At 56.1% G+C, this 27469-nt stretch overlaps 1 protein-coding gene across 2 annotated transcripts; it reads left to right on the top strand.

Annotated features, from left to right (window-relative positions):
- The first annotated feature begins 4232 nt into the window (after positions 1–4232).
- NDST1 (N-deacetylase and N-sulfotransferase 1) lies at positions 4233–26248 on the top strand. Of its 2 annotated transcripts, none has more exons than XM_065848940.1 (15): positions 4233–4356; positions 15814–16719; positions 17347–17829; positions 18025–18112; positions 18340–18494; positions 19702–19887; positions 20269–20397; positions 20573–20755; positions 21091–21187; positions 21342–21465; positions 21989–22163; positions 22397–22567; positions 23463–23572; positions 24351–24453; positions 24607–26248. In XM_065848940.1, exons 2-15 carry the CDS (start codon positions 16210–16212, stop codon positions 24724–24726), a joined length of 2634 nt encoding a protein of 877 aa, XP_065705012.1. In that variant the 5' UTR covers positions 4233–4356; positions 15814–16209; the 3' UTR covers positions 24727–26248. The 2 variants fall into 2 exon arrangements, with proteins under 2 accessions (XP_065705012.1, XP_065705011.1); XM_065848939.1 differs by having other exon boundaries at positions 17326–17829.
- The last annotated feature ends 1221 nt before the right edge of the window (positions 26249–27469 follow it).

The raw sequence follows: 27469 nt of genomic DNA, 5'->3' as shown, positions 1-27469 counted from the left end.
ATGCTGATCGTAATCGTGATCCCCACCCTGGTCTCGATCCCGCCGCGCCGGCCGCCGCCGTTAAACCGTGAAGGGCGTTCCCGAGGGCACCCCGGGCCGACCTCCCCAAGATGGCGCGGCCACCTCCCCGTCCCGGGTCCCTTCCCAAGATGGCGGCGGGCGCCGTTGGGCAGCGGTGCTCCTGCCTGGGACGCGTCAGGACAGCTTTGGAAAGTCGGGTCCGAGCCGGTTTAAAAACAACTGAAGAAAAATCGGTGTAATCCCATCACACAGCCCGCTGCCTCCTGGCCCTGCAGCTGCAGTCGGTGCTGCCCAGGCTCAGCTAGAGCTGGGCTGGGGCACAGGCCATTGGGCTTGCAGAATCATGTAATGGTTTGGGTTGGAAGGGACATTCACAGCTCATCCAGTTGGAGCCCTGCCATGAGCAGGGACATCTTCACCAGCTCAGGTTGCTCAGAGCCCCGTCCAGCCTGGCCTGGGATGTCTCCAGTGATGGTTCATCCACCACCTCTCTGGCCAACCTGGGCCAGGCTCTCACCACCCTCAGTGTAAAATATTTCTTCCCCATGTCTGGCCTGAATCTCCCCTCTTTTAGTGCAAAACCATCACCCCTTGTGCTATCACAGCAGGCCCTCCAGGCTGCAAACCTCTCGGTTGCCAGCAGGGAGAAAAGGTTTGGTCCGTCAGGCTCCCTGCACTGCCTGTGCTGAGCTGCTTCCCCTGGAGAGCTCTGTGCTCACGGTGCTGCCAGAACACCGGTCTTGACCCCGCGGGCCACCGTCACTCACTCCTCTCTTCGTTAGCAGTTTGCCGCTGCGTCAGGGATCTTCCTGTTTAAATATTGACAGAGAAGCTTTTAAAATATACATCGTTGGGACTGCTGTAATTCCAGCTGGGGGCTCCAATGACACCAGCCGTGTCCCGATTCGCAGAAAGAGGGGACGACGGGGCTGGCAGCAGGCGAGCACTCCAGAGGTCAGCCTGTGTCAGGCCATGTGTGCCGTGGTGACTGCGAGTGACTTGTCTGAGAAAGAGCTGTGGGGACAGCGAAGGGTGCACAGGCAGCCCGAGCCAGGCAGGGCGGGTTTGTCCACACAGAGGTGGAGGCTCCGTGAGGCTCGCACCAGCCTACAGATGTTCTGGAACAGCTGCAAGCCAGAGGCAAGGAAATGGGCAAGCCTCCATGTATGGGGTAACAGGCTGAAATAATCAGATGAGCTTCTAAAACAAACAAACAAAAAAACAACCAGCAGTTCAAAATCCAGTGCTGCTCTCAGCCCCGGAGCAGCTGAGAGCCAGGCTGCTCCCAGTCCCTCCAGACTCTGTGCAGGATGAGGCTTTTTCCACTCTCCAGGATTAATTCTCTTTCTTTGCTTCACACTGCTCCTGGCGTGGCTGCAAGGGAAATACCTGCCCTGCAAAATGCTCCCGGCGCTCAAATGCGAGCCCTGATGGGCTGTCATAGCTGCTGAGGATCTTCCCAGGCTGGGGTGAGCAAGAAGGGAGACACCAGGCAGGAGCTGCAGGGATTGCAACCTCAGCCTGGCCAGGAAGGATGCCCAGGCCACGGTGGGGTCAGTGCTAGAGATGATTTGTGTTTGCTTTGAGAAATCCCCCAGATTTAGTTCCTTAATGGGTGATTAACATTCCAGCTGCTCCTCAGTAATAGCCTCTCCAGCCCATGGGAAACCCACAGACACGGTGACGCTGCAGGCGGATTTCATAACTCAGCCAGTGACTAAACAAAAAGGGAGCCCGAGAGCCAAGGCAAATGGAAACGTTGCTCTCAACCTTTCCTCCCGCCTGGGCTTTGGCCCTGCTGTGAACTGGTCCTGGCTGAGCAGGGTCAGTGGGAGCAACTGACCTGACCTGTGAAAGCCCCAGCTCCCATGGCACTGTTTCCTTGGCCGTGTCTCATTCCCACGAGCCACCAGTCCGGTGGCCTTACAGATGGCCTTGAAACAGAGACAGGAGCTGGAAGAGGCAAAAACTCTCCTGAAATCTGGTCTGGAGCCATTCACAGGTTAAAAAAAAAAAAAAAAAAAAAAAAAACGAAAAAAAAGAAAAAGCTTTTCCATTCACTTTTAAGGCCATTTTTAGTTTCAGAAAGGCAGTTTGTGCATGCACACATGTAAAATGATGTGTCAGAAACGAGCACAAGAAAATTAAAAAAGAAATCTCCAGCGCTGAAGTTAAAGCACTTAAGGAATTGGCAGAGACTTCAAGAGCCAGTTTCTGGTCCTAATGAAGTCGGTGGAAGTGCTGCCATGGACTTCAAGGGGACCATAATTTGGCTGTAACTCAGTAGGGAGCTGGAAGTGTTGATTAATAAATTGGAGACAATGCAGAGGAAAGCCACTGAACTTCTTTCTGACAGATGTGCTGAAGAAGAGCCTGTAAGTTAAAGCGTGCAGGAGAGGAACTGTTTTCCTTTGTGTTTGCAAACAGAAGATAGGAGGAAAAAAAGCAACCTGATATTCATGTAAAATGGCAGAGCTGGTATTTATAAATGCCGTTCTGAGCAGCCTTCTGTTTCCACGGAGGTCATTCTTATTACAAAAAAAAAAAAAGTATTAGCAAATGCCAGACCAAGCATTCAACAAATTCCTTTTTCTCAGAAGTAATTATGCAGTGGAAAACTTTACCGCTGGAGATTGCAGATTGTGCAGATTGTCCTCGGATTTTGGTGCATGCCTTTGATTACTCATTGCTGGCTTTTTACTTGATGATTTGTGCATGAATCTCCTCTGCTAAAGCCCTGACGGAGGTTTGCATGGCCTCAAAAAGCTGTTCCTGGTGCAGATACATTTTCAGGCTGAGTTTGCAAATCATTTAAGGCTGAAAAAATCCCAAATGTTTGATACCCTTTACAGCAGTTCGTAGCTGAAAAACTTCCTGTTTGTCTCTTTTTGTTTTCTGTTCTTTCAAGTAACTTCGGCATAGGCAAGATCTTCAGAGAAAAGGCTTGTGAAGGAAGCGAAATGTTTAAGGATAAGAAGTCTTTGACTTCAATGAATGCTTTGGAGTGCATTAGGAAATTTGCAGCCATAATTGTCTGCAATTCTTTGTGTCTCCTTTCCTACGATTCCCTTTCTTCCTTTATTTTTGTTTATCTGCCTGTTTCATTGATTGAAATTGCTTCCTTGCCTCCCATTAGCTTGGAAGCTCTCCCAGATCACACCACCAAAGCCAAACCCAACAGACCTTCTGCTGCATCTCCACGGGCTGGACATGAAACTTGTCCCCAGGATCTGGACACGAAACCTGGCAAGGTCTTCTTCATGCACTGCATCCTTTCATTACAGGAGAACTGTGATCCCTTCTCACAGGAGATCCCATCTGCCTGACATGGAGCCGGACAGCTCGTGCTGGTGATTAACGTGGACTGGAGCGTGTCTGAGCGTGCGGCAGAGCCCCCGGCAGCCTCTGCGGCGAGGGCAGGAGCACCTGAGCTGTGTTAAACTCATTTTTCTCCTCTCTGAGGAATGAAGGGAATTCTGTTTGTGCACTTGCAGGTCAGGGAGCAGCCAGCCCGTGACTAGACATGTACCTTGCGCTTGTCTTGATGTTGGGCTGGAAAAGCTGAGATGATGCGATGAACCGGTGCTCTGAAATCAGGCTTGGGTTCCGCAGCTGGGGAGGAGGATGGTGACAACCTCGTGCTTAACTGGCTTCAAAAATCAGACATGAAGGCCACACACACACTGGGAGAAAGATGAAAGGAGACATCGGCCTGGCACCTCAGTTACACCAAAGGTGTGGGCTTTACAATTCAGGACAAACTGTTGTGCTTGCCCTGGGGACCGGTGGTGAGAGGAAGGACCTGGTGGGAGCATCGCTGGGTAGATCATCACATGTGCCCCAGGCCCGGGGGATGGAAGGAGCCCTGTTGTTGGGAGATTATCGCAGGGTTTACGGTCATCCCTTGTACCCCGACATGTCAGGGACTGGAGGCCGCTCTCTTCCCGAGGCTGAGGAGCCGAGGATGGGCAGGGGAGATGGAGCAGTGGAACGGCAGCCCCAGGGGGGCCAACCCCGCAGTGTGCGCTCCGAGCCCCCCGCTGCAGTCGGGTGTCCGCAACCGAGCAGCGCCGGGGCGGCTCCACCGCCACCCGCCCTCCTGGCCCCGGCCCCACAGCCCGGGCAGGAGCCCAGCGCGGCTCCCGGGGCGGCGCTGCCGGGCCGGGGCCTGGCGGGGGGCGGCGGGGGCCGGGCCGGGCGGCGGGGCGGTGCCTGGCCGGGGCGGCGGGCGGGACGCGCCGAGCGGGGCCGGGCCCAGCGGAGCCGAGCGGAGCGGAGCGGGCGGCGGTGGCGGCCTGGCGGAGCGGAGCGGTGCGGGCCCGGCCGGGCAGGCAGGTACGGGCCGAGCGGGGTGGAGAGGCGGCGGCGCAGACAAAGGGCGGCAGCGCGGGCCGGGATCCGCCGGGCCTTGCAGCACGGGCCGGGCTGTGGGAGCCGGGCCAGGGGAGCCGGGCCACGCCGCCCTTCTCGTCCCCCCGGGCTCGGCGGCTCCCCCGCGCCGCCCCTTCCCCTGCGCAGGCCGCTGCGGTGCCCCTCGGGAGGAGCCGACCGGGGGTCCGGCGGGGCCCGCCCGGGGCGGCAGAGCGAGGGGTCTGGTGCGAAGCGCACCGCGCCCCGAGCATCCCCGCCAGCCCCCGGCTCTGTCAGGCCCCACGTCCCCCCCGTGTCCCGCAGCCTCCCCTCCGTCGGTCCGCTGCACGGGGGGCTCTGGAAGTGAAGCTGTGCGGGGTGGCCGGGGGTGCCCTCGCCCCACCGCTGCCCGGGCATCCCCCTCGATGTGCGGCACCGCCGTGGCCGGCAGGACTGGCGGCTGCTGCAGCTGGGGGTGCGAGGCCTAGAGCATCCCTGCTCTGCAGGAGCGTAAGTGGCATTAGTTAAAAATAATAAAGGATTGAAGGAGATCAGGACAGCGTGGCTGGGAGCCGGTTTGATGGTGCACTCCTTTTACATGGCACGGCTTGGCCGATCTGGCTGGAGTCCCTGTAAAGCACCTTATCACTCCCTCTGGAAGCAGTCCTAGCGTTCAGCCAGCCACCGCTGAACTCCTGGGCCTTTCACACATAGCTGTATGTATTATTTCCCCACAGTCTTTTGGGTTTTTTTGCCTCCACCACTGCACAGGCAGGCTGTCTCCTGCTGTAAGGCAGCCCGCGATGCCCAGCGATGCAGAAGCCACACCAGCTTTGCCACCTTTCACTGTCACCTGGAAGGCTCTGCTTCCCTTGGAGGCTGGTGCTCGCTCCCAGCACCACGATCGCATCCCAGCGCCGGGGCTCTCCCTTCCCATGGTCCCAGCCGGCTGCCACCACAGCACATCGTGGGGCTGATCTTCTTCATGCTGCCGGTGCTCACAGGGTTGTGAAGCTGGTGCCTTGCAATGCCGCTTTGTCACCAACAGCCTTGAAACAGCAGCTCTTCCTGCAGCAAAGCAGCATCTTTGTTACTTTAATCTCAAGAGTGCTTTTTACCGGGGCTGCGCTGGCGCAGAAGGGGGGGCGAGCAACCCATTGCCTGCTCCTCTTGACTGGTCACGGAGACCACAGCCGAGGAAGTTGTCCTTTTCCAAATAAAACAACCAGGACAAATTTGATAGGAAATAAGTTCCTCGCTTCTGAGTGAACTTGCCGTGGGTGGAGAAGAAGGAAATTGAACAATAGAAAAAATGTGTGGAGTTTTATACAGCAGGAAAAAAACCCCAACGTCGCTGGCTTCTGGTGGGGTGGCCAAGCATCTTCCCTTTGCGTGTCCAGGGGCTCCTCTTCGGCAAGGATGGTGAAGACGATGTTCATGTTTCCTGGCACCCCTCCAAGTCTGGGACATTGGTATGGGGAGCCAGGACCTCCTGTGTTACTGGTCCCCAAGCCACCCCACAGGGTCACCTTGCTCAGCCCTAGTGGGTGCCATGTCACCCCGCTGGCTGCAGCCCCCAAATTCCTCCTTCGCCACCTGGAGCCACTGGCACAGGTGCTGATGGAAACACTCACGCAAACGAAGCCTTTCCCACTTCCTGCACCTTTGGGAAGCTGATGGGTCTTGTCTGGTTGTGTTTGGGTGGGGATGGAAAACCCGTCCCTGCCAAACAGACTTTTTATTACAGGTCGTTTTAGGTTTTTTTCCCCTTTTTCTTTCTGTGTGGCACTGTCAATATTCTAGAACAGGTATGTTAAATGTGCTGTTGGTGGTAATTTAAACAGAAGAAATAAGATGCCTCGCAAGATAAAAGCTAGGCTGGGGTGAAGAGGGAATGATTAATATTTTTTTTCAGTAGTGTGTCGTGGTGAAGTATTGCACGGCCAAGCGTGTCCCTGCTGCAGTGTCACCAGCACTGCCTGCCTCCCTCTGCCTGCAGGCTCTTATAACCAGGTTTGATTTGGGGGCATCTCTGGGTGCCTGGGCCAGGGACAGAAGCCCGTGGTCCCACCGGGGATCCTGTGTCAGGGGCTGGAGATGGAGCCGCTCTCTTGGCTGTTCATGCTCTGGGGCAGGGTCATGGAGGGCTTTGCTTAAAATGAGTTTTGTGGAATTTTACCTCCTAGGTTTACCTTATTGCATTGGGTTTTTTTATTTTTGACTGCTGAGGTCTAGAGCCTCCTAGAATGAGGTTAGGACTCAAGGCACAGAGGGCAGCAACATATTGTCTATATCTTGCAATGGCTTCATGATCATGGAGGGCCGGGGTTCCCAGTCCATCTTGACGATTTTTCCAGCTCTGCTCTTGAAGACACTTTTGGACCTCAGGATTGCCCTTGGCTTCTTTGTGTGTTTTCAGCCCAGATGGTGGCCTTGCTATGCGTATTTTTACAATGTGCCATCATCACACATGGGCCGGTGGCTTTGGATCATGAGACAGGAGAAGGACCTGGGTGGAGGGCAAGCATGATGCTGCTTTCTTGAGGACCACCTCAGAAGCCTCGGGGGCTGTGAGGAGTCAGTCCCCAAGTGATGGCAGCCCCTGCACCCCTCTGTGCCCGTCCCCAGGTGCGGAGGAGCAGGACAGCCCTCGCACCAGGACCCCTGGAAGGGCTTGGTGAGTCACACAGCACGGACGCGGGGAGAGGGCGGCCTGTAGCTTATGATTCATTTTGTTTTCCTGCAAAAGCCACCAGCTGTAATGGCAGAGCTTGCAGAAGATGAATCAATATCGAGCCATAAATCCCACATGTGACTGCTGACTGGGCAGCGACGGGGCTGGGGTTGGGACTGCCTTGGTTGCCCTGTCCTCCCCAAAAGCAGCAGGACCTTGCTGCAGACCTCTGCTGGGGAAGGGGCTGAGATCCTCAGGTGGTCTGAGCCTTCCTGGAAGGGTTTAGGAAAGTCAAGAGATTCCCAAATGTTAGATAGCCCATGAGGAGCTACCCTGGTATTTGTGCGGGAACATGCCCGGAGTTCAGTTCTGTTGCTGGTCTGATCCAAGCTGTGAAGATGATGGTTGTCTTGGAGAGACCGAGACTCTCTCCCAGGGGCTCTGCCCCGTTGTTGACAGGGGACCCAAAATGTCTTGGACAGCTCATCACTGATGTAAAGTGGGGAAGAAGGACGGAGTGTTCTCTGTCTCTCTTGGCTTGGGTGCATTGAGGGTTGGATGTACAGCGAGGGGTGTTGCTCTCAGATCCCTATGCCAAGTGGGGACATGTGTGTCACCCAACGGCTCTGCGCATGGCCTGGGAGGATGACCGTCCCCGGGGTGTCCCTGCTGCTCAGGCAGCCTGCCAGCTCCGCACACCTGCTGCTCTCTTGGCTCAGTCTCCAGTGCCCTGGCCTCAGCAAAACCCACATGCTGTCCTGCTGCTTGTGAGCATCTCACTGAGTATCCCCCTTACTTCCCAACCACCGTCCGTTTCTTCACAGCCTTACACAACCTTACACAGCCCTGCAGTCCCACAGCCTGGAGTCTGCACTGGTGGTACCAGCTTAGAAAAAAGAGCTGCCTGAAAAAGGGTTAACGGCACGGTCCTGAAATATGGCTGCAAAATGCTATTGATACCTGAATTCTGAACATTACAGCCCAAACCACTTTATATCTCCTCAGTTCATCCCTTGGCTGTGCTGGTGCCTCGCTGACCTTGTGGATTTACGTTGGAGAGGGAGATGGAGGCCATGAGATGGGGATGCTTTTCCTGAGGGTGGGGACATAGGAACCCACTTGAGTGAAGAATGTCCCCAGGTAGATGGACCAGCAGCAGTGTGGTCCCCTGGCCCAGCTGGCCGGTGGAATGTGGAGCAGGACATGTCACCGATGGTTTGTTGTTATAGCTCTCACCAGCTGACGCCACGAGCTGCTGTGGCGAGGCCGGCAGCGGGGAGAGCGATGGAGGGGCAGGTGGGGCATTGGAGGCTGGGTCCTCAAGCATTTGCTTTGCCTTGAGCCTCTGCAGAGGAGAAGGAGGGGTCAGGGCTGATGCTGTAACCCTGGAGCAGGTAAACTAAAGCAACAGACTTCCCATGTAAATGCCACCCACACGGATCTGAAAATTGGGGAGGCAAGAGGCAACTCTGGTGCTGGGCTTGCGGGGGGCGAACATGGGCTTCACCAGTGGTGTCTTAGAGGATGAAAACAAAACGGATCTTGTAAATATCTGCTGTACTCTGCGCCTTTTCCTGTTTTCTGCATTTCCCCTGGGCTGGTGAGCATTCCAGCTGCTGGTACTTTTTAAGGGCGGGAAAGCTTGCGTGCAGAGGTAATGTCTTTTATTAGCCTAACTAATACCTTTAGGAAAAGACAGATGTGCTCTCGGGGCTGAGGAATGCCTGCGTGTCCAAAACGTGGCGTTTTTTCCAACTGCGTCCATTGGTCTAATAAAAGATCTGACCTCCACCTGGTCCGGCCGTGACCTTGGAGCATGTTAGCCCCGGGAGCATCGCGTCCGTTTGTCAGTCACCGCCTGGCCTTTTCCCAAAAGACCTGCCAGCCCGGGAGCCGTCACTAGAGCATGGCTGTGCTCACAGCAGGCGCTTACCTGCTTCCAAATTCAGGGCTGGCTGTGAGCACCCAGCCCCACAGGTGCTCAGGCCCCTGGCAGAGTCTGTCCTGGCTGATCATGGTGAAGCAGAGCTCGGCTGCGGCTCAGCAAAGCATTGGGGCACCAGGCGGGATGGATGCGGTCCAGGGAGAGCATCCTTGGGAGCCCCCGGGAGGAGGGGGCAGCTCGTGCCGTGCTCCATCCTTGCAGGGATTTCTCCTGAGCATGGGCACTGGGGGATTGGTTGCTCTCCATGAGCCAGTTCACACCGTGGGTTTATGGATGCTGCTTTGCAAAAGTGCCATTTTGAGGCCAGGTTAGTGCTTGGCAAGGCAGCTCCCCAGGACAGCTAGTGGTTCTTCTGTGGTGGGATGGAGCTGCTCTCCTGCCATCTTCAAATTCTCCGTAATGGGCAACTGTCAAGACAATGAAGCAGCTGGCCTGTCCCAGGGGGCTCACAGCACTGCATGGCCGAGGGGGGAAATGCTGCCACCCCCCAACTCTTCACGATCGAGCATCACCTTTGTGCTTGTTGCAGGACCAGCATCTCTGGCCAAGCAAACTGTCAGAGGCAGCAGAAGGTGGTTCAATCGGTGTGTTTTTTGGGTAAGAGCCCCGTGTGACCTGCGGTGAGAGCATAGACTGCTGCTCCAGCAAAATATAAAAATTCACGCGAGATTATTTTTCTCTTGTCCTTTTTATGTTTTTTAAATACTTAGTATTTTGGCCCTGCTTACCCAGAAGGGCTTTCAGGCACTTGGAGAGCCGCAGGAACCAATACGGCACATTTCAAAGCAGGAAAACCCGATTCATTGAGTGGATTCCCACTCCACCCCGCCCCCCCCCGCCCCGCAAACCCACTTAAAATTCATGGAGAGTTTTGTCAGTAAGAACCTGTTTCAATTAACAGACAAAAGAAACTCCTCGTTAAGCACCTCTTTCAATTAAGGTTTGGGAGAATTCCCCCAGCTACGCTTCCTCTGGAGCAAAGCTGTTCCTGAGGATTCAAGGACAAAAAGCACCCAGGAGGAGGAGTCACCTTTGAAGAGCTCTGGCTTTTTTGGGGGTAGGCAGTGGCACAGCCTGAACCATAACCTGGGTGTCTGGTCGGGATAGTGTTGGGGAGCATCAGCACTGTGGGGGTTGGCTGCCCAGCCTGACATCCCTGGGGCACAGGAAAGCTAATGACAGCTGCTAATTGCTGGCCTCATTTATGGACAATTATGAACGATGCTGATTTTACGCAGGTGCTGGCAGATGGCGGGGAGTGTGGAGAGGTGCTCTTCCAGATCAGGGTGCTGGGGACAGGGTGGGTGGCAGCCACCAGTGTCACCTTCCTGGTACTGGTGCCACCTTCCAGGCACCGGTGCCCAAGGCTCAGGTGTGGGGTGACCTCCTGGGGTGTTCCTCTCTGCAGGGGTTGGGGAAGGGGCTGACAGATGGGGGTTTGCAGAGGCAGGACCTGGGGAGTGGGATTAAGAAGTGGGGTTTCCTAGAGCTGGTTTGAAGGCCTCACTGGCCGAGCTTGCCAGCTGCTCTGCCACGGAAAAAGTTTTAATCACAGGCTTCCAGAAACCTCACCCAGTTCTTTGGGGTTTTGAGTTCATTTTTCTCATTTGTTTGGGGTCTTTTTCTACCCTAAAAATTCGTCAAACATTTGCAGCGATTTGCCACACACCAAACCATCCCTCTGCAGGGACAGAAACATTTTCATGGCTGTTTTTTCGAAGAAAACTCAAGGAAAGTGTTGCTTTTATCTTTTCCAGTAAAACTGAAGTGCTAACAGGGCTTTGTGGGTGGAAAACGGCTCCTCCGGAGCTAGGTGCTTTGACCCAAAATAACATTATTTACATGAAAAGTCTTTGACTGCTTTTGCTGGGGGAATCACTCATCTTGATTTCCTTCCTGCAGGAGCGGGCAGGCGGTGGGCAGCCGGAGCCAGAGGTTATTTCCAGAGGGGAAACTTAGTTCGGGCACAGCATCTCAGGTGGATGCTCCAACTGCTCACTTCTGGCCAGGCTTTATAAATCAGATCTTAAATACAGTGTTGAGAAAAGGGGAGGATTTTCCTGCTGAAGTCCCCCAGGGGTATGAACACTCTAGACCTTGAAAAAAATCAGGGCTAAATTTTCCTGATATTCCCCTGTGTTTGCTTCTATTCAGCCTGTGCACAATGTGGAGAAGCTGAGCTGGGTGGGTTTGGGGTGTCTGTCCCTGCTTTTCCCAAGGGCAGCTGCTGGAGCTGCCATTGTCCTTCTTTAATTTTGCGCCTTTTAGGCACTGGGGAAATGCCGGTGTCCTGAGGAACGCGGTGCTGGGGCTGTCCGCCTGCCAGCAGCAGCGTGTTTTTCTCCCTGCCTTGTTGTAACTACTGTTTGCAAAGCGCTTAAGCAGCCCGTGTAATCTACCGTTAAGACGCTCCTTATCTGGCATTATAAAACTGCGCCGGTGGTGCATGGGCAACGGGGATGAGCTCGTTTCTGTCCTTCTGCTCGTTTTCCCCTCTCCATGTGCTCCACATCCCTCTCCCCTTTCCAGACATCCTGAGTTTGAAGCCTGGCGGGAGGCAACTGGGTTTCCATAAAGCTCATCCCTCCATCCGTGTCTCTTTGTGCCCATCTTAAGGCTCTCCCGGGCTGTCAGTAAGTGGGGATCGCCAGGAAAATCCCCAGTTTTGCTCCATTTGAAGCTTTTATGGCAGTTTGTCTCTTCATCCGCTCTGGCGCAGGGCTCCGGTCCCTGCTCGAGGAGCACCTTGCAGAGCTGTGACCTGGTGCCTCCTGTGTTTTGATACCGCTGTGCATCGTACACCGAAGCAAAGGAGTTCATCTCCTGATTGTGCCTTCTCTTGGCCCAGGGATCCGGCCCTGGATGTGGAGGGAGGCGATGGGGACAGGGACAGGTGGTCCTTTGCACCTTGCGATGGCTCTTCTCCCATGCCAATACTCCCAGCTCCTTGCAGGTATTTCCAGTTGCAGTTGGCATCGCTGCCTTTCAGAGTTGGTAAAGGCAGTGGTGCAGAGGTAGGTGTTTAAAAGCAGGTCTTTCACACCAATTACATGATCATTTTCAAAGCAAGCTCCCCTGTCTTCATCTCACAGTTGTCTCTTGAATAATGTGGTGGTATTAATCTCTCTAAGGACATGCTTCACTTAGTGGTTTTAGATCTGCAGCCCTCTCAATATTTCCAACGGAGTGAAGAGGATTCCCTCTAGAGGGAACTTAAACCTATTAATAATAATTTGTCTGCCTTTTGTGCATCTTTTACGGGTATTTGTGGTTCCCAGGGCTGCATGGCACCAGTTAGTTATTGCTGAGGGTGCTGGTGAGGATGCATGAGGTGTAGGAGAGATAGCAGACACGGTGGGCTGAGCACTGTCACTGTACTGGGGACCTCGGTCCCAACCTGGCCAAATTTAGACCTTCCAGTAGCCTTTTACCATCAAATATCCGAGTGGGAGACAAAGCAGATGCGTCAATGGCGCTGACCTGGCTGCCTCCTCTGCGGTGGCTGGGTACGGGAAGCATTGGAGTGAGCAGAAGCAATTGCAAATCGCTGAGCTGGGCAATGCAATTTCACATCCTGCCTCTAAATCCTTCTCCATCCAGGCTTAACCCCCAGGGCTGGCTTATGTGGAGAAGGGGAGCTGGTGTGGTGGTGAGGGGGTGATGACCCAGCAGTGGGGCTCTCCCTGGGTGGGGAGGACAGGGTGCTGGCAGGAGAGGAGTGGGATGACCCTCTTGGCTGTGGTGTTTCGGATTTGGCCCTGTCTCTGTGGGCTGAATGTTGAGCGTCTGTGAGGTACCAGAGTCAGGGGCTGGGGTCCTAACTCGTGCAAGGTCTTGGAGTCTCTTCTCCATGAAGGTGGATGCTTGCTCCCTCCTCTGCAGCCCTTTCCAAAAATGTGTGAACAATTTCTTGCCGTATGGTTTTGAGCTCACTTCCCATCCCTGGGCTGTGGGGTTGGGACGGTTGATTTATTTGACAACCAGGACTTGTGAACTGCCTGATCTTCACTGCTTGCACCTGCGGCCAGACCTATTGCACCCCCTGCCAAATCAAACCCTGCTGCGCTTGTCTGCTTGGACTGACGACCCTTCCCTCTCCTCCAGATCCGCTTGCACTTCCTTGCTTGTATTTAATCCTCCCATTCCGTCCCTGCAAAATCCCACTGGAGGTTAAAGGGAGAGTGCTGCAAGCTGCTGATGGAGATGGTTTTATCCTCTTTCATCTCCTCTGGTGCCCCTCTACCTTTCCGGGGTGCAGTGGTTCCCTGGGGAGCATTTGTGGCCATTAACTCTGTCCAGGGGAAAACTGCAGCCCCCAAACCACACTGGGAGGGCGGAATTTAGAAAAGCTTTTAAAACCATTTTTGCCTTCCTCCTGCAGCTGTCTTAGGTTTGAAGTGCCAATAGTAAAGGGCTTCCTAGCCACCGTTTGCACTCCCCACCTGCCCCGGCATCGGATCCAGCCCTGCGGGTGCTCCAGGCTGCACTGGAGAAGCTGCTCAGATGCTGATTGTGTTTGTCAGGGATGTTGGATTAAGAGCGCTGTGGCTAAGCCTCCTTGCTGAGCCTCCTCTCCAGCGGAGCCTGGGCAGGGCTTTGCTCAGAAACCCACCAGAAAACAGCATTTTCCGGGGCTCTTTCTCCTGTGGTCCTTGACGTGTGGCTGTGGCTGAGCACCCGTCTGTGTGGTGGGAGCCCACCGGCACTGTACGGTGTTCCTGGGGGCCTGAGGTCTGCGTGTGGCACTCAGACTGATGTGTCCAGCTGGTGCCTTCTAAATAACCACTGTGGTTGTAAAAGGCACCGGAGTGGCTTCTAAAAATCAGGTTAAAAGGAAGTTTGATTCTGTCACCTTGCAAGCTCTTGTGGGTTTTTTTCTATTTTATTGCCTTGTTTCCCTTTCTGTTTTAGAGAAGCTGTTGGTCTCAAGAATTTGTTTTGTGTTCTTGGACCTAAAGCTGCTTCCTTCTGTGGTGTGGAGCTGTCAGCTCTTCCACCACTGACAGGGATGCACAGGGGTTTGCTGGGCAGCATGCAGCCAGCACCCACTCCTGTGGGGAAAACCCTGAGCAGGAGCATCCCTGTCTCACACCATCGCCCCAAGCCCCTCAGCATCCTCCCCACGGAGGGTTTGGTCTGGCAGTGAACTGGCAGAGCAGGATTCCTGCCCGCTTCCTGCCTTGGCGGTGGGTTTGTGGGGCAGGACACTGCCTGCCCTGGTCCTGGCTCACACCTGTCTGCTCCAGGGGTCCAGTGCTGCCCCCCTGCCTGGGCAGGTGCTGCCTTCATGCTTTGACGTGACAGCCTCCCTCCCCAGGGAGAATCAGCCGATGTCTGCCTGGAGATACTGTCTCCAAGCCTGGTCATAAAATACCATAATGTAAAGCTCTTAGGAGAGGATGGACTAATGAAGTCCCTTTGAACCTGGCAGGCGATGTGGGTGCGGGGTCCCATTCCTGTCTGCTCCATCTCGTGGAAGGTGGTGCCGCTGGCATCGCACTTGCTGGCTGTCACTTGCCCATCACTATGGGAATGTGGCTCCCAGCACCCACTGGTCCTGAGAGACGAGAAAAATGAAGGGAGAACAGGCTGACACGGCCGGGATGCTTGGTAACGCAGTCCTGGCTGTCTGCGTCCCTAGGGATGGTACTGGGCAGATAAACTTCCCTCTGCATGGGCACATCCCTAGAAACAATGTCCGCGTGTGCTTCTCCTTTTGATCCTGCATTCGTCCGTGTGTGCCAAGCTTAATTACAAACTGATAGAACCGGGCGCTCCACCGTGCCTGGCACAGCCGGGTGTGCGGGTTGCCGGCAGGCTCTGGGTGAAGTAGTGCTGTGCTGGCGGGGTTGGGAAGCAGAGCCTGGAGCAGGGTTTGCTGCAGGGAAGGGCAGGGATGACAGGATTACCCTGCCAAGCCCCAGCCTGTAATCCACAGTACAGCTCAGCTGGCCACGTTTAATCCCGTTATGTGCCCAGCTGGTGTCTGTAGGACTGGTGCTTGGCTGCGGTGCCAACAGGGCACAAGGGACTCTCCTCGGGGAGGACCTCTATACCCTTGTCCCCAGCACCGGTGGTGGGTTTGGGGACAGTGCTGCAAGCCATCATGCCAACACTTTGTATTTTCCTTAAACACATTGGCTGCATTGGTGTGGCCCTGGGTGGCTTAACTTCCTGGCAAGCGGTGCCTTCTCCTTCTCCTTCTCCTTCTCCTTCTCCTTCTCCTTCTCCTTCTCCTTCTCCTTCTCCTTCTCCTTCTCCTTCTCCTTCTCCTCCTTCTTTCTTTCTCCTCCTTCTCCCTCTCTCTCTCTTTTCTCTTTCACAGGGGAGGAAAAAATATTCTCCAGGTCCTTTCAGCTGCTTGTGGGCACTCCTGTGTGCCCCTCTTGGTGACCTTGGCCAGTGGCTCCCTGCTCGGCCTCGTGCCAGCTGGCTGCACACATCCCTCTGTGCCAGCCAAGCTGGGTGATGGGCGGCTCGCACCCCCCACACCCCCATTTTCCTTGCCACAGCCTGGCCCCAGCTGGGCAAACAAGAGGAGCAGGGCTGCTTCTCCAGCTGTTTGGTGCAACAGGGACTCACGGGAGGTGGGAACTCCCCTGCACAGCCCCCCAGCAGCACGGCAGCTGGGATCCTGCAAAACGCCTGCGCACTGCGCTCCCGCCCCATCGCCAGCACGTCGGGAGCTCGCGGTGCTCTCCTGGCAAGCTGTGGCACGCCAGCCAGCTCGCCGAGGGATCTACCAGGGCCGCTGTGCTGGCGTCAAACAGCGGCATTGGTACAGACACCGACCCTGCCCACTCACCCTGTCTCTCTCTCACAGGGCACTGTGTGGAGCCGGGGGACCGGGGTGCCCTGGGGAGCCGCCATGGCCGTGTGCCCGCCGCGAGCCGCCCCGAGGCCGCCCGCCGCCCCCTCGCCCCGCTGAGGCCATGGGGCCACTGCCGCCACTGCCACCACTGCAAGGATTTCGGCTCAGCAAGAGGACTCTCGGTGCGTCTGCCATGGTGACATGAAGCAGACAGCAAGGGACGCCGGACTGCTGGAGGGGAGAGAGTCTGCGCAGGCGGCCTGCTAGTATTTTAATTTATTAGTAGCATTCAGTTTTATTTTCACCTATTTTTGTCGGTTGGTTTGTTGCTTCTTCCCCTCCCCGGGGCTCGCGAGGGGAGGGGGCGGGCAGGGGGGAGGTACCCCACCTCACCCTGCGGATGCAAGGATGACTGTGCTGGCCAGGGCCCGGCGGGGTATCCGGCAGCTCTCTCCACAGGTGGTGTTGCTTCTGCTCTTCGCCTTCTGCCTGCTCAGTGTTTTCGTCTCTGCATATTATTTATATGGGTGGAAAAGGGGCTTGGAGCCCTCAGGGGACGTGGTGGGGCCGGACTGTGATGAGCCCAAGGTCGCCCCTTCCCGCTTGTTGCCGCTAAAGACCCTTAAGGTGGTCGACTCCTCCCGCACGGACCCCTTGGTGCTGGTCTTTGTGGAGAGCCTCTACTCCCAGCTAGGCCAGGAGATCGTGGCCATTTTGGAGTCAAGTCGCTTCAAATACAGGACGGAGATCGCCCCAGGGAAGGGGGACATGCCCACGCTGACTGATAAAGACCGGGGACGCTTTGCGCTCATCATCTATGAGAACATCCTCAAGTATGTCAACCTGGACGCCTGGAACCGGGAGCTGCTGGACAAGTACTGTGTGGAGTACGGCGTGGGCATCATCGGCTTCTTCAAGGTAAGGGGGTGCACAGGGTGAACTGAGACCCTGTAGCCAGGCTGGGTGTGAGCAGGGGGCTCTGAGGTCCCACTGCCCTGCAGGGACCCTGCCCTTCTCCTGCTTTCTGCCAGCAGCCCTGGTTTGTGTGGAGCCAGCCCACAGCCTGACGTGAGGCACAGACTTCTAGAAGTGGGCATTGACTTAGCCCTCTCCTCATGGAAGGGCTGTGCAGGCCCTGGGTGATTGGGGGTAAAAACATAATTCTGGGGTCAGTCTGGTTGCTTTTAGCATCCCATTTCCCAACAGTGACCCTTGCTGGGCTTCGCCAAAAGCACAAGTGGGTATGTTGCTCGGCAACCTGCTGCCCTTCTCCTGCCCAGGGGTCGCAGCCCTGGGGTACTTTGCATGTTGGACGTGAACAGGATTGAGCGTGCAAGGGGGATGAGGGTGTCCCATGCTTGGGAGGGGAACGGGGGACCTGGCACATGGATTTCTGGGGATGCTGAGCCACCTACCCCCTTGCCACAGCAGTTGGTGGCCCTGGAGAGCTCCTGGCTGCACAGCCAGGCTGGGCACTTGCTGTGTCTTTCGACACCTCTGTCCCCCGTGTCCTGTCTCCTCCAGCTCCCATCTCTCCCCACGCAGGCCAATGAGAACAGCCTGCTGAGCGCCCAGCTGAAGGGCTTCCCCCTCTTCCTCCATTCCAACCTGGCGCTGAAGGACTGCAGCATCAACCCCAAGTCTCCTCTGCTGTACATCACACGCCCCAGCGAGGTGGAGAAGGGTGTGCTGCCTGGCGAGGACTGGACCGTCTTCCAGTCCAACCACTCCACCTACGAGCCCGTCCTCCTGGCCAAGACCAAGTCAGCTGAGTCCATCCCGCACATGAGTGTGGACGCGGCACTGCACACCACCGTGATGCAGGACCTGGGCCTCCACGATGGCATCCAGAGGGTACTTTTTGGCAACAACCTCAACTTCTGGCTGCACAAGCTGGTCTTTGTGGATTCCGTCTCTTTCCTGACGGGCAAGAGGCTGTCCCTGCCCCTTGACCGCTACATCCTGGTGGACATCGATGACATCTTTGTGGGCAAGGAGGGCACGCGCATGAAGGTGGAAGATGTCAAGGTGCGGCTGTGATGTCCTGGGTGGGCAGGGTGCTCGTGCTGCTCTGGGGTGCTCCGGGGATGAGCTTTTCTGCCCCCAGAGTATCCCTTGGCCCCCTGGGAGCCCCTTTTGAGGATACTGATCCTCAACTTGGTGTGACAGCTGTCCCCAAGGCCATGCGCTGAGGACATCTTGCTTTCTCTCCCCCTTTCCCAGGCACTGTTTGACACACAAAATGAGCTGCGCACTCACATCCCGAACTTCACCTTCAACCTGGGATACTCAGGGAAATTCTTCCACACGGGTGAGGAGGGCGAGGGCATCGCTTTGCGTGTTGGTGCCATACAGCTGGTGTTGGGGCACAAACCCATGCTCAAAGAGGCTGATGTTGGGGCTGCAGGAGGGTCCTCAGACATCCCACCCCTCTGCCCCTGTCACTTGGTCACTGAGAGGGGCTCCCCCTCCCTTGGCCCCAGCTGCTCACACACGGCTCTGTGTGCCTGACAGTGACACCAACCATTGTGCCCGCAGGTACCGATGCTGAGGACGAAGGTGATGACCTGCTGCTCTCCTACGTGAAGGAGTTCTGGTGGTTCCCTCACATGTGGAGCCACATGCAGCCTCACCTCTTCCACAACCAGTCGGTTCTTGCTGAGCAGATGACCTTAAACAAGAAATTCGCTGTCGTGAGTAAGATGCTGCCGGTGGGCATGCTTGTGGTGGGGGGAGGATGGGAGAAGAGGGGTGAAGAGGCTTCCTGGGGGAGCCAGGTGATGATCTCTGCTTGCCAGAGGAATGGGACCTGGTGACGTTAAGTCCTGTCCCCTACATTGCAACTGGGCGGTTAAATCCATTTATACTCTAGTATCTGGAGAAAAAATGAAGTATTGATCTGCATCAGCCAATGCACTGCTGCAGCAGCAAGCTGCCCTGCTGCCTGCCCGATGGGAGACATTGTCTGTGCATTGCCTGGCCATGGGGCATGTGGAGATCCAGCCTGAGGGATGTGGGCGTCTGATCCCAGGAAATGTGGAGATCCAGCCCGAGGGATGTGGGGTTCCTGTCCAAGGCTCTGCAGGAGGAATGGGCTGCCCGGGTTGGTGTGTGCTGGGTTTTATCTGAGCCTGGGATTTGGTGCTCAGCCGGGCACCGTTTGATGCTGCGCTGGGCAGTGATGCTGGATCTCAGAGCAGTTACTGTGTGCTGGCAGACTCAGGCTCATGGAAACTCCCTCTGCAGGCTGAGCTGTCAGGGACATGTTCACTTTATAAAGGTGGGCTCTGACCTTCAACTGGGCACGGGGTTGTCCACCCTCTTGGACTGTCCTTTACCTCCCCTGGATAAAGCCAGATCATCCTGTGATTGACTGGTTTGAATCCAAATGAGTGAAGCCAGACCCAGTAATAATAATTGGGTTCTATGGCCTAAAAGAGGGATCTTTAGGCTGATTTCATTAGAGATGCTTAATTAGAGAGAGACCCGACCATCCCTGCTTGAGATAGATGGTTGCCCAGCTCAGAATTTCCAGGCTATTTTATACCTACTGACATAAACCGATTTACAGTCCCGTATAAATGTGTCGCCTCATTCTCCACAGAAAAGCTTTGCTGCTGTTATTTTGTTGTTGACAGCAGAAATGGCAGCGATGAGGATGGTCCACGTGAAGCAGAGGAGCGAGTGTCCACCCAACATGTCTGCTCCTGGGCTCCCTTTCAAGGAGGCAGCCCTGGTTAGGAGAAGATGCACGGGCACAGCCCTGCTCTGGTTGCTCTCTATGGGCACAAATAGACGATCTATAGTGGGGAATGGACAGTCCCTTGGGGAGTGATTGGGTTGGGACATTGTGGTTTTGGGGTTTGCAGGGTCACCCACTCCCCGCTCCCTTCTCTGCAGGAGCATGGCATCCCTACTGACATGGGGTACGCCGTGGCCCCCCACCACTCGGGTGTGTACCCCGTCCATGTGCAGTTGTACGAAGCCTGGAAGCAGGTTTGGTCAATCAAAGTGACGAGCACGGAGGAGTACCCTCACCTGAAACCCGCTCGCTATCGCCGTGGCTTCATCCACAATGGCATCATGGTAGGTGGCCAGGCTTTATCTCTGGTGCTTCTCTCCTCCTGCCTCCCCTCAACACCCAGAGCCTCAGCAGGTGATTTCTGGACAACTCAGATGCTTTGATTTGAGGGGGCTGTGCCCTCTGCTTATCCTGCATGGGAGAACCTCATATGAGGACAATTTTTGGCTTTTCCATCTGTCCACCTCCATCCCTTGTGGGCAGCAGGATTCACGTTGAGGATGGTGAGGGGCAGTGGAGCTGATCCTGATCTCAGAGGGGTTGAGAACCCCCTTTTTGTTTGGGAGGAGAAGGGGATCCAGCCATGGATACTTGCAGGAACCTGTGTGGCTGTTTCCTTGCCTGACTCCTCTACCTGCACCATCCATGTTTTTCTCCTGCCCCAGGTACTCCCCCGGCAAACCTGCGGCCTCTTCACACACACCATCTTCTACAATGAATACCCTGGTGGCTCCAGCGAGCTGGACAAAATCATCAACGGGGGTGAACTGTTCTTGACTGTGCTCCTCAACCCCGTGAGTACAACCACCCAGCTGTCTGGGGACAGACGGGCAGATGTCTCTTGCAGAGCCGTCCCCAGTGCTGCTGTAGGAGATGTCCCCGATGTCCTCAGCCGGGGTGGGAGCCATTTGCACAGGACAGCTGCTGTGTAAGGCTCTGCTAACCCCTGCTCTGTCCTCTCTGCTTCAGATCAGCATCTTCATGACCCATCTGTCTAATTATGGCAATGACCGCCTGGGCTTGTACACTTTCAAACACCTGGTCCGCTTCCTCAACTCCTGGACTAACTTGAAGCTGCAGACGTTGCCACCTGTGCAGCTGGCACAGAAATACTTCCAGATTTTCTCTGAGGAGAAGGACCCGCTGTGGCAGGTACCCCCTGTGCCTGGGATGAGGGGAGCAGCCCCATTTCTTGTGCTGGGAGAGGGAAGTGGGGTGTAGCTGGCCCTGCTCTGAGCAGGGGGTTGGACAAAGTGACCTTCTCAGGTCCCTTCCAACCCATATTTCGCTCTGATTCCCTGAGCAAGCAGCGTTTTTTCATGTCTCTGTGGTTCTGTGTGCTGTTCCAGGAAGGGATTTGCCCCTTAGACCTGGAGATAAGCCCGATCTTGGCCTCACATGTGTCTGCTCAGGCTGGCGGGGACTGAGCAGTGGTGAGCGGTCCCATCCAGGCTACCTGGTCTCTAATCCTCCACCCTGTGTTTCAGGATCCCTGTGAAGACAAACGACACAAAGACATTTGGTCCAAAGAAAAGACCTGTGACCGATTCCCGAAGCTTCTAATCATTGGGCCTCAAAAAACAGGTACTTCCCTTTACCTTTGGTGCCCTGAGCATGCTGGGAGGCTTGCCAGGTCCCCCACACATCCCCAAAGAGCCTCTCTCAGCCCTCCTGCCCTGAAGCAGAGCTTGGAGGGAGGTTTGGCCCAAGTCAGCTCTCACTTTCTGTCTGTCTGAAGGAACAACTGCCCTTTATCTCTTCTTGGGGATGCACCCAGACCTGAGCAGCAACTACCCCAGCTCAGAGACCTTTGAGGAGATACAGTTCTTCAATGGACACAACTACCACAAGGGCATCGACTGGTAGGTCTCCCCGCTGCGGGGGCTGAGCTGGGAGCACCAGTTCCTTCGGGAACAGGAGCAGTGATGCCGTGGGTTTTCCCATCGACCTTGCAGCCACTGGGCTCTTGGCGGAGGGTACCTGGGTGCTGCAAAGTGGGATGAATCCTGCGCAGGCTCTGCCTTTTGCAGGGGCGCGCTCATGCTCTGCCTTCAGACCATCACACCACCGCAGTTTATCCCTGAGATGTCGTTCTGAAGGCAAAGGCCACTTGCCAGGACTCAAAAGTGCCCCCAGCAGAAGCTGGGTGCTTGTGAGTGCATCTGCTACTCCCTGGTTTTGGGGTCTGCCTGGAGTATCTAGTGAGGCCTGGCTCTCCCAAATGGCTGGAAGAGATTGTGGAGCCACAGACTGTGCGTCAGGCCTGGAGGCACCCTGCAGAATTAGTGTGTGATACAGGGCATCTGAGATGTCACCTGCAAGGGGGTGGATACTGGGGACATCCCATGGTCTCAGTCCACCTGCCTCATGCTGCGCCTCCCCCAGGTACATGGAGTTCTTCCCCATCCCCTCCAACACCACCTCAGACTTCTACTTTGAGAAAAGTGCCAACTACTTTGACTCAGAAGTGGCTCCCCGGCGAGCCGCGGCCCTGCTCTCCAAGGCCAAAGTCATCACCATCCTCATCAACCCTGCAGATCGAGCCTACTCCTGGTATCAGGTGAGCTGCCCCCCCCGCCTCTCCTCTGGCTTGGGCAGCCCCATGAGGTGCTGGGCAAGAGGCTTCCCTCCATCACCTTGGTTTGGGAGGTGGGGTGGCTGTGGATGCCACACTTTTTGGCTGAACAAGACACACAAGGACACAGCGTGGTGGCCTGGAAGTGGCAGCGCCCCATGGGCAGCCCAGGATTTGGGTTGCCCCAGGAGCAAACCTGCCTTGCTCATGCCTGACAGCACCAGCGAGCTCATGATGACCCGGTCGCCCTGAAATACACCTTCCATGAGGTGATCACGGCGGGACCTGAGGCTGCTCCGAAGCTCCGGACCCTGCAGAACCGCTGCTTGGTGCCGGGCTGGTACGCCACCCACATCGAGCGCTGGCTGAACAGCTATCATGCCAACCAGGTAGGGATGACAGCACCCCATTCCTACGGTGACAGCACCCTGAGGAGCCCCCCTCACCCAAGGAAGGATGCTCAGGGAAGAGAGCTTGGCTCCCAAGTCAGATGCCAGAGTGCTCCTGTGGGAGATGCTTTTCTTATACTCTAAAAAACATGGGAAGACGAGTAAAACTACTTGGGGAAGGGGCAGAGGGTAGATACTAAGCAAGAGGGAAACCCTTGTAGTGTGAAGCTGGTGATGGATGATGCACAGAGATGTTGTTGTGTCAGTCCTGGGCAAGGGGGTCCTGCTGGTCCCCTGGCAAAGCAAGGTTGAAGGGGGCTGTGGGGCAGAGGGCTGTGGGTGGCTCTGCAGGGACACCCACTACTCATCTGCCACTCTCGGCCACAGACCCGCGCGGGGCTGCCCTGTCCAGTGTCACCGCGGCATTGAAACAGGACAAAAATAGCAGGCAGTGCTGCCCACGGTTCAAGCTGCCTGCAAGGGAGATGGGGCTGGACGCCGGCCCCGCTGTGACCCGCACAGTACAGTGCTGCTGGCTGTGCACAGGCTCAGTCCTGGAATGATTTTTCCATCGTCACTTAGCCTTATAAAGTCTATTAGTTGTCTGGTTCTGTGTAATTGCTGTAACACAATCCTGGCTGTTGGTGGCTTGGGTGGCCGTGAGCTCTGATGTTGTCCTGGACAGATCGTGGCCCTGGCTTTATTTGCATTTAGCATTCTAACACCCAGTGTAAGTGAACACCAGAGCACGTTACCATTCAAAAGGGGACCCTGCATGGATTGGTGGAAGGTTTGACTCTGAGATGGCAAAAGGTGCAGCGAAGGTGTTGTCATGCCCCAGGAGAGCAGGGCTGGCAGCCAGCGGCACCTCACCACGCTGCCTTGCTCCTCACAGATCCTGGTCCTGGATGGCAAGCTGCTCCGAACAGAACCCGCCAAAGTGATGGAGACGGTCCAGAAATTCCTCGGAGTGACCAACTTCATCGATTATCACAAGACCTTGGCGTGAGTCCTTCCTCAAGCTTCTTCCAAGCTGCCACCAGTCCCAGTGCAGTGGTTTGTCCCTGGGGCTCACCACAGAGCTGCCCCTGGTTTTGATGACACCAGGGTTTCACCTGAGACTGGAACAGCAGCTCCTCCTTGCTGCAACCTGCACCAGGGCAGCTGCAATCAGAAATAATGTTCAACGAACACCCTGCTTTGCTGTGCTTATCCAGGCACTGCAGTGGGGACAGTGGTGTCACCTGGGGCAGCTCAGGAGCAGCTCTAGGTTTCCAGAATGGGGTTCAGGGCTGTGTTTGTGCTGCTTGTTGAGCTCTGGCACCCTGGCTCTTTATGCGCTCTTGCTGCTTGTGATCTGTCACCTTGACCTGAGCCTTCCAGACACTAAAACCCACCATAGGAAGCAGGAAACTGCAGAGCTGCTAGAAAAATGATAATTTACCTCTTTGCTGCTCTTACCTCTATACGTGGCTGCTCGGAGTCTGCACCCAGGTGTTGTGGGGTTCTTGAGGGCATCCAGGGCTGAAGATGCTGCAGAAAATAGTAATTAAACCCATGTAGACCCCTGTGCTCCCTCAGCAGGGCAATGCGGTGGTGAATTAACCTTGCTGGGCTGCTTATTGTGCTGCTGTACAGGGAAACTGTTGTACCAGGGGGATGGTAACGAGCGTTTCACTGGACCGTGAATAAAAAAGGTGGAGAAGTGCCCCCATGCAGGGCTGGCCAGCAGCAGGGCTCATCAGGGGGGCAAGAGGGGTGAGGCAGAGCTCTTGCTTTGCAGGTTTGATCCGAAGAAAGGGTTCTGGTGTCAGCTGCTGGATGGAGGAAAAACAAAATGCTTGGGAAAGAGCAAAGGGAGGAAATACCCCGAGATGGATTCAGATGTGAGTACACAGAAAGCCTGCTGGGATGGTCCTGGGCAGGGCTGGGGGGGCCATGCTGGGATGGTCCTGGGCAGGGCTGGTGGGGGCCATGCTGGGATGGTGGGCTCGGGGCTGATGCCCCTGACGCTCCTCTCCATTCTCGTCCCATTGCAGTCGCGCACCTTCCTGCGGGACTATTACAGGGACCATAACATCGAGCTCTCGAAGCTGCTGTACAAGATGGGGCAGACGCTGCCCACCTGGCTGCGGGAGGAGCTGCAGAGCACCAGGTAGCTGCCGCCTGCCGCCCCCAGCAATACCCGAGCGGGGCTGACCCTGCACCCGGCAGGACCTTCCTCAGCAATACTTGACTGTGGCCTTGGAGGGGACCCCAGGAGCAGATGTGGCCTTGGAGGGGACCCCAGGAGCAAACAGCTGCACCGGGGCTACCCCACTGGTGGCCTGACTCTGTGGTCCCTGCGCTGCCACCTCTCCACCTCACCCACACCTGTTTCACTTTTATTTTTCCTTTTTAATTCCTGGGCCCGTCAGTGGGGTCCCTTCCCACCCCGACATGGAGAAGTGGTACAAATTCCCCCTTTCTCTGCCCAAAATGGGTTCCGACTCCCCTGGGCCTGAGGGCAGCAGCAGAGCTGTCACTCACGTCCTCGTCCAAGGGTGGAGGAGCCGCTCTGGGCCCACTGGAGGTGGTGTTGCTGAGCTGAAGCAGAGGAACTGAGCTGGTGGAGACCCAAAGCACAGAGGGACCCAGACCCACTCCTGCCATCGGCCCTGCAGCGGGAAGCAGGAGAGTTTGCCAGATTCCGTGACACCTACTTGGAAAAGCTGCGAACAAAGCAGATTTTTCTTTCAAAGACTCAGGCATGATTGCTTTTGTCAACTGTTCATTTTCAAGCTCCTCAATTTCATGCTCCCCTTCTGTGGGCAGTGCAGTGGGACAACGCTGAGCAGGAGAAGGGGCTGGTGTGCTGGCCCTGGTGTGCTGGTGTGCGACGCTCCTGTCCCCCCCAAGCTCCCCTGCGATCTTGTACACACGTGGTGTTTCCTGTGGTAAAGCCAAGTGGTGCCCAGCATCCCCAGGCATGGAGGAGATCCAGCCCTTGGGGACAGGGCAGACCTTGGGATAATGGCAATCGGAAGGATGCTGAGAACTTCAAACCTCTTGAATATTAAAAGCTAAAGTATTTTAATAATGGTGGGGTGTGGGGTGGGGGGAGGGTTAGTTTGGTTCCCATTTTGCAGTTTTTCTTTGGTGCCAGAATTTGTACCTAAACCCCGAGGGTTTTACGTGGTCTCTTTGGTTGTTACATGTGACGTGGATGAAGGTCAGTGGGGAAACGGGGACAGTTTCCCAGTTGGAGAAGCATCTTTATACCAGTGGTGCCGTACAGAGCTGCCACCCCAGCTCTGCCCCGGCCTGCCCCGCCGTGTCCCCTGGGTTTTGCTGCCAGGGCTGGCAAGTGACACTCAGCCATCATGGGATAAGGTCCCAGATTTCCCCTGGGATGGAGCTGCTCCTCAGGGTGCAGGATGGAGGTGGTACCCGGGATGCTGCCCTGCCCTCCAGAGCGGGGCCAGGACAGCACGGGGGGACACACTCAGTGTTTCACCCTGGTGAGTGGCAGCGGGGGGTTCCTACATGGTTATTGTAGCAGGAGCCCCCGTAGCTGTGCGTGGGGCTGGGGGGACCGCACACCGCGCTGCCCCTGGTGGGGTTGAGCTGGTAGAGGTTCCCAGGCACTGCTGTGAGGTCCTGCCAAACGAATGGTTAATAAATGTCGGGGCTCTGGTTTTACTTGCTGGTTGTTGCCTGTTTCTCTCCTTAATCCCCAAGTGGGGTTTCCATCTGCCTCCAGGGGCCTTTAGTCCCATCTTTTGGGGGGATTTGGGGAGGAGGGAGGAGGTGTATGGGAGCAGCTCTGCGTGCACGAGGTGGCAGCAGCCGTCCAGTCCCAGATCCGACTGCGCTGCGCAACCGCCATGGCCTCCTGCTCCCGGGACAGCCTCCAGCACTGCCTGTGTTTCATTTTGAGGGGCCAGAGGGTCCCCACTTGCCTTCTTCCCCCTGCCCAAGGGTAGGTAGCCCCTGCCCGCCGTCTGCTGCCTCCCCACCGCCTTCTGCAGCCTGGCCCCTGCAGAGCACTGGAGGAAACGAAGATGGAGCCTAATTAATCCCAGCTGGGTTTGTTTGAACCTGTCGGAGTGACAAACGATGTGCAGTGCTGCGGGAGCCGCCGGACGGAGGGGAGGGGGCTCCTGCCTGCCTGCGCCCCTGGGGCTGCCTGCCTGGACAAGGAGGCTTTTAATTTCTGGTGATTCTGGAGCAAAGCCAGGCCATGTACCCTATGCCATTACCCCAGGGTTGGGTTCCCAGTGTCCCCAGCCCCAGTCGTCCCCATTCAGCCCCAGAGTGATGTGCAAACCCCTGGCTTGACCAGGTGGCACCAGCTGCTGCCCAGCTGAGCCCTGAGTTATTTGCTTGTTAATTAACAGGGCCAGCAGCACAACTCGGCCCTATGCAATGTGGAATTATTTAAACCTAAAAGTGTCTTTACCATATTTTCCTGTCAGAGAAATCTCGCTGTGACCCTCCCCACTCAGTATCAACCTCCTACTTCTGCTTGTCCAGAGAGACACATGAAAGGGGCTGAGGCTGGCAAGCACAAACCTGTCCAGGACCTCAGCTTTGAAAACCCAGTATGGGAGACGGGAAGGGCCATGGGAGCTGCTCCCTCGCAGGGAGAAGGCGGCGGGGTTTGCACCCTGTAAATAACAGAGATAATTGACCGCGGACAAGCCCATCACACCCCCAAGAAAGGCATCCCCGGGGCAGGTGGCTGGAGGTTAAATGGTGCAAATATTTCACACCACGGCAGGATTGCAAAAGCAGCAACAGCTTCACCATCTTCCACAGGCCTTTCCTCCAGACTGGGGACCTCCTCCCGGGGGACAATGTCCTGGAGGTGGGGTGGGTGTGACGCAAGGCACCCGCAAGGACAGGGAGGTGGCAGAGGTG

This window comes from Patagioenas fasciata, chromosome 14 (assembly GCF_037038585.1).
Source record: "Patagioenas fasciata isolate bPatFas1 chromosome 14, bPatFas1.hap1, whole genome shotgun sequence".
In the NCBI taxonomy this organism is placed as follows: Eukaryota; Metazoa; Chordata; class Aves; order Columbiformes; family Columbidae; genus Patagioenas; species Patagioenas fasciata.
Note: the sequence above shows the minus strand (reverse complement) of the source record. Positions and strands in the feature narration are given on the sequence as shown.

Excerpts from the sequence above, each read along its gene's own strand:
- NDST1 (XM_065848939.1), top strand. The coding sequence starts at position 16,210 with ATGACTGTGCTGGCCAGGGCCCGGCGGGGTATCCGGCAGCTCTCTCCA. Across the intron at positions 22,164-22,396 it reads GAGCCTACTCCTGGTATCAG|CACCAGCGAGCTCATGATGA; the intron begins GTGAGCTGCCCC and ends CATGCCTGACAG. Across the intron at positions 23,573-24,350 it reads GATTATCACAAGACCTTGGC|GTTTGATCCGAAGAAAGGGT; the intron begins GTGAGTCCTTCC and ends CTTGCTTTGCAG.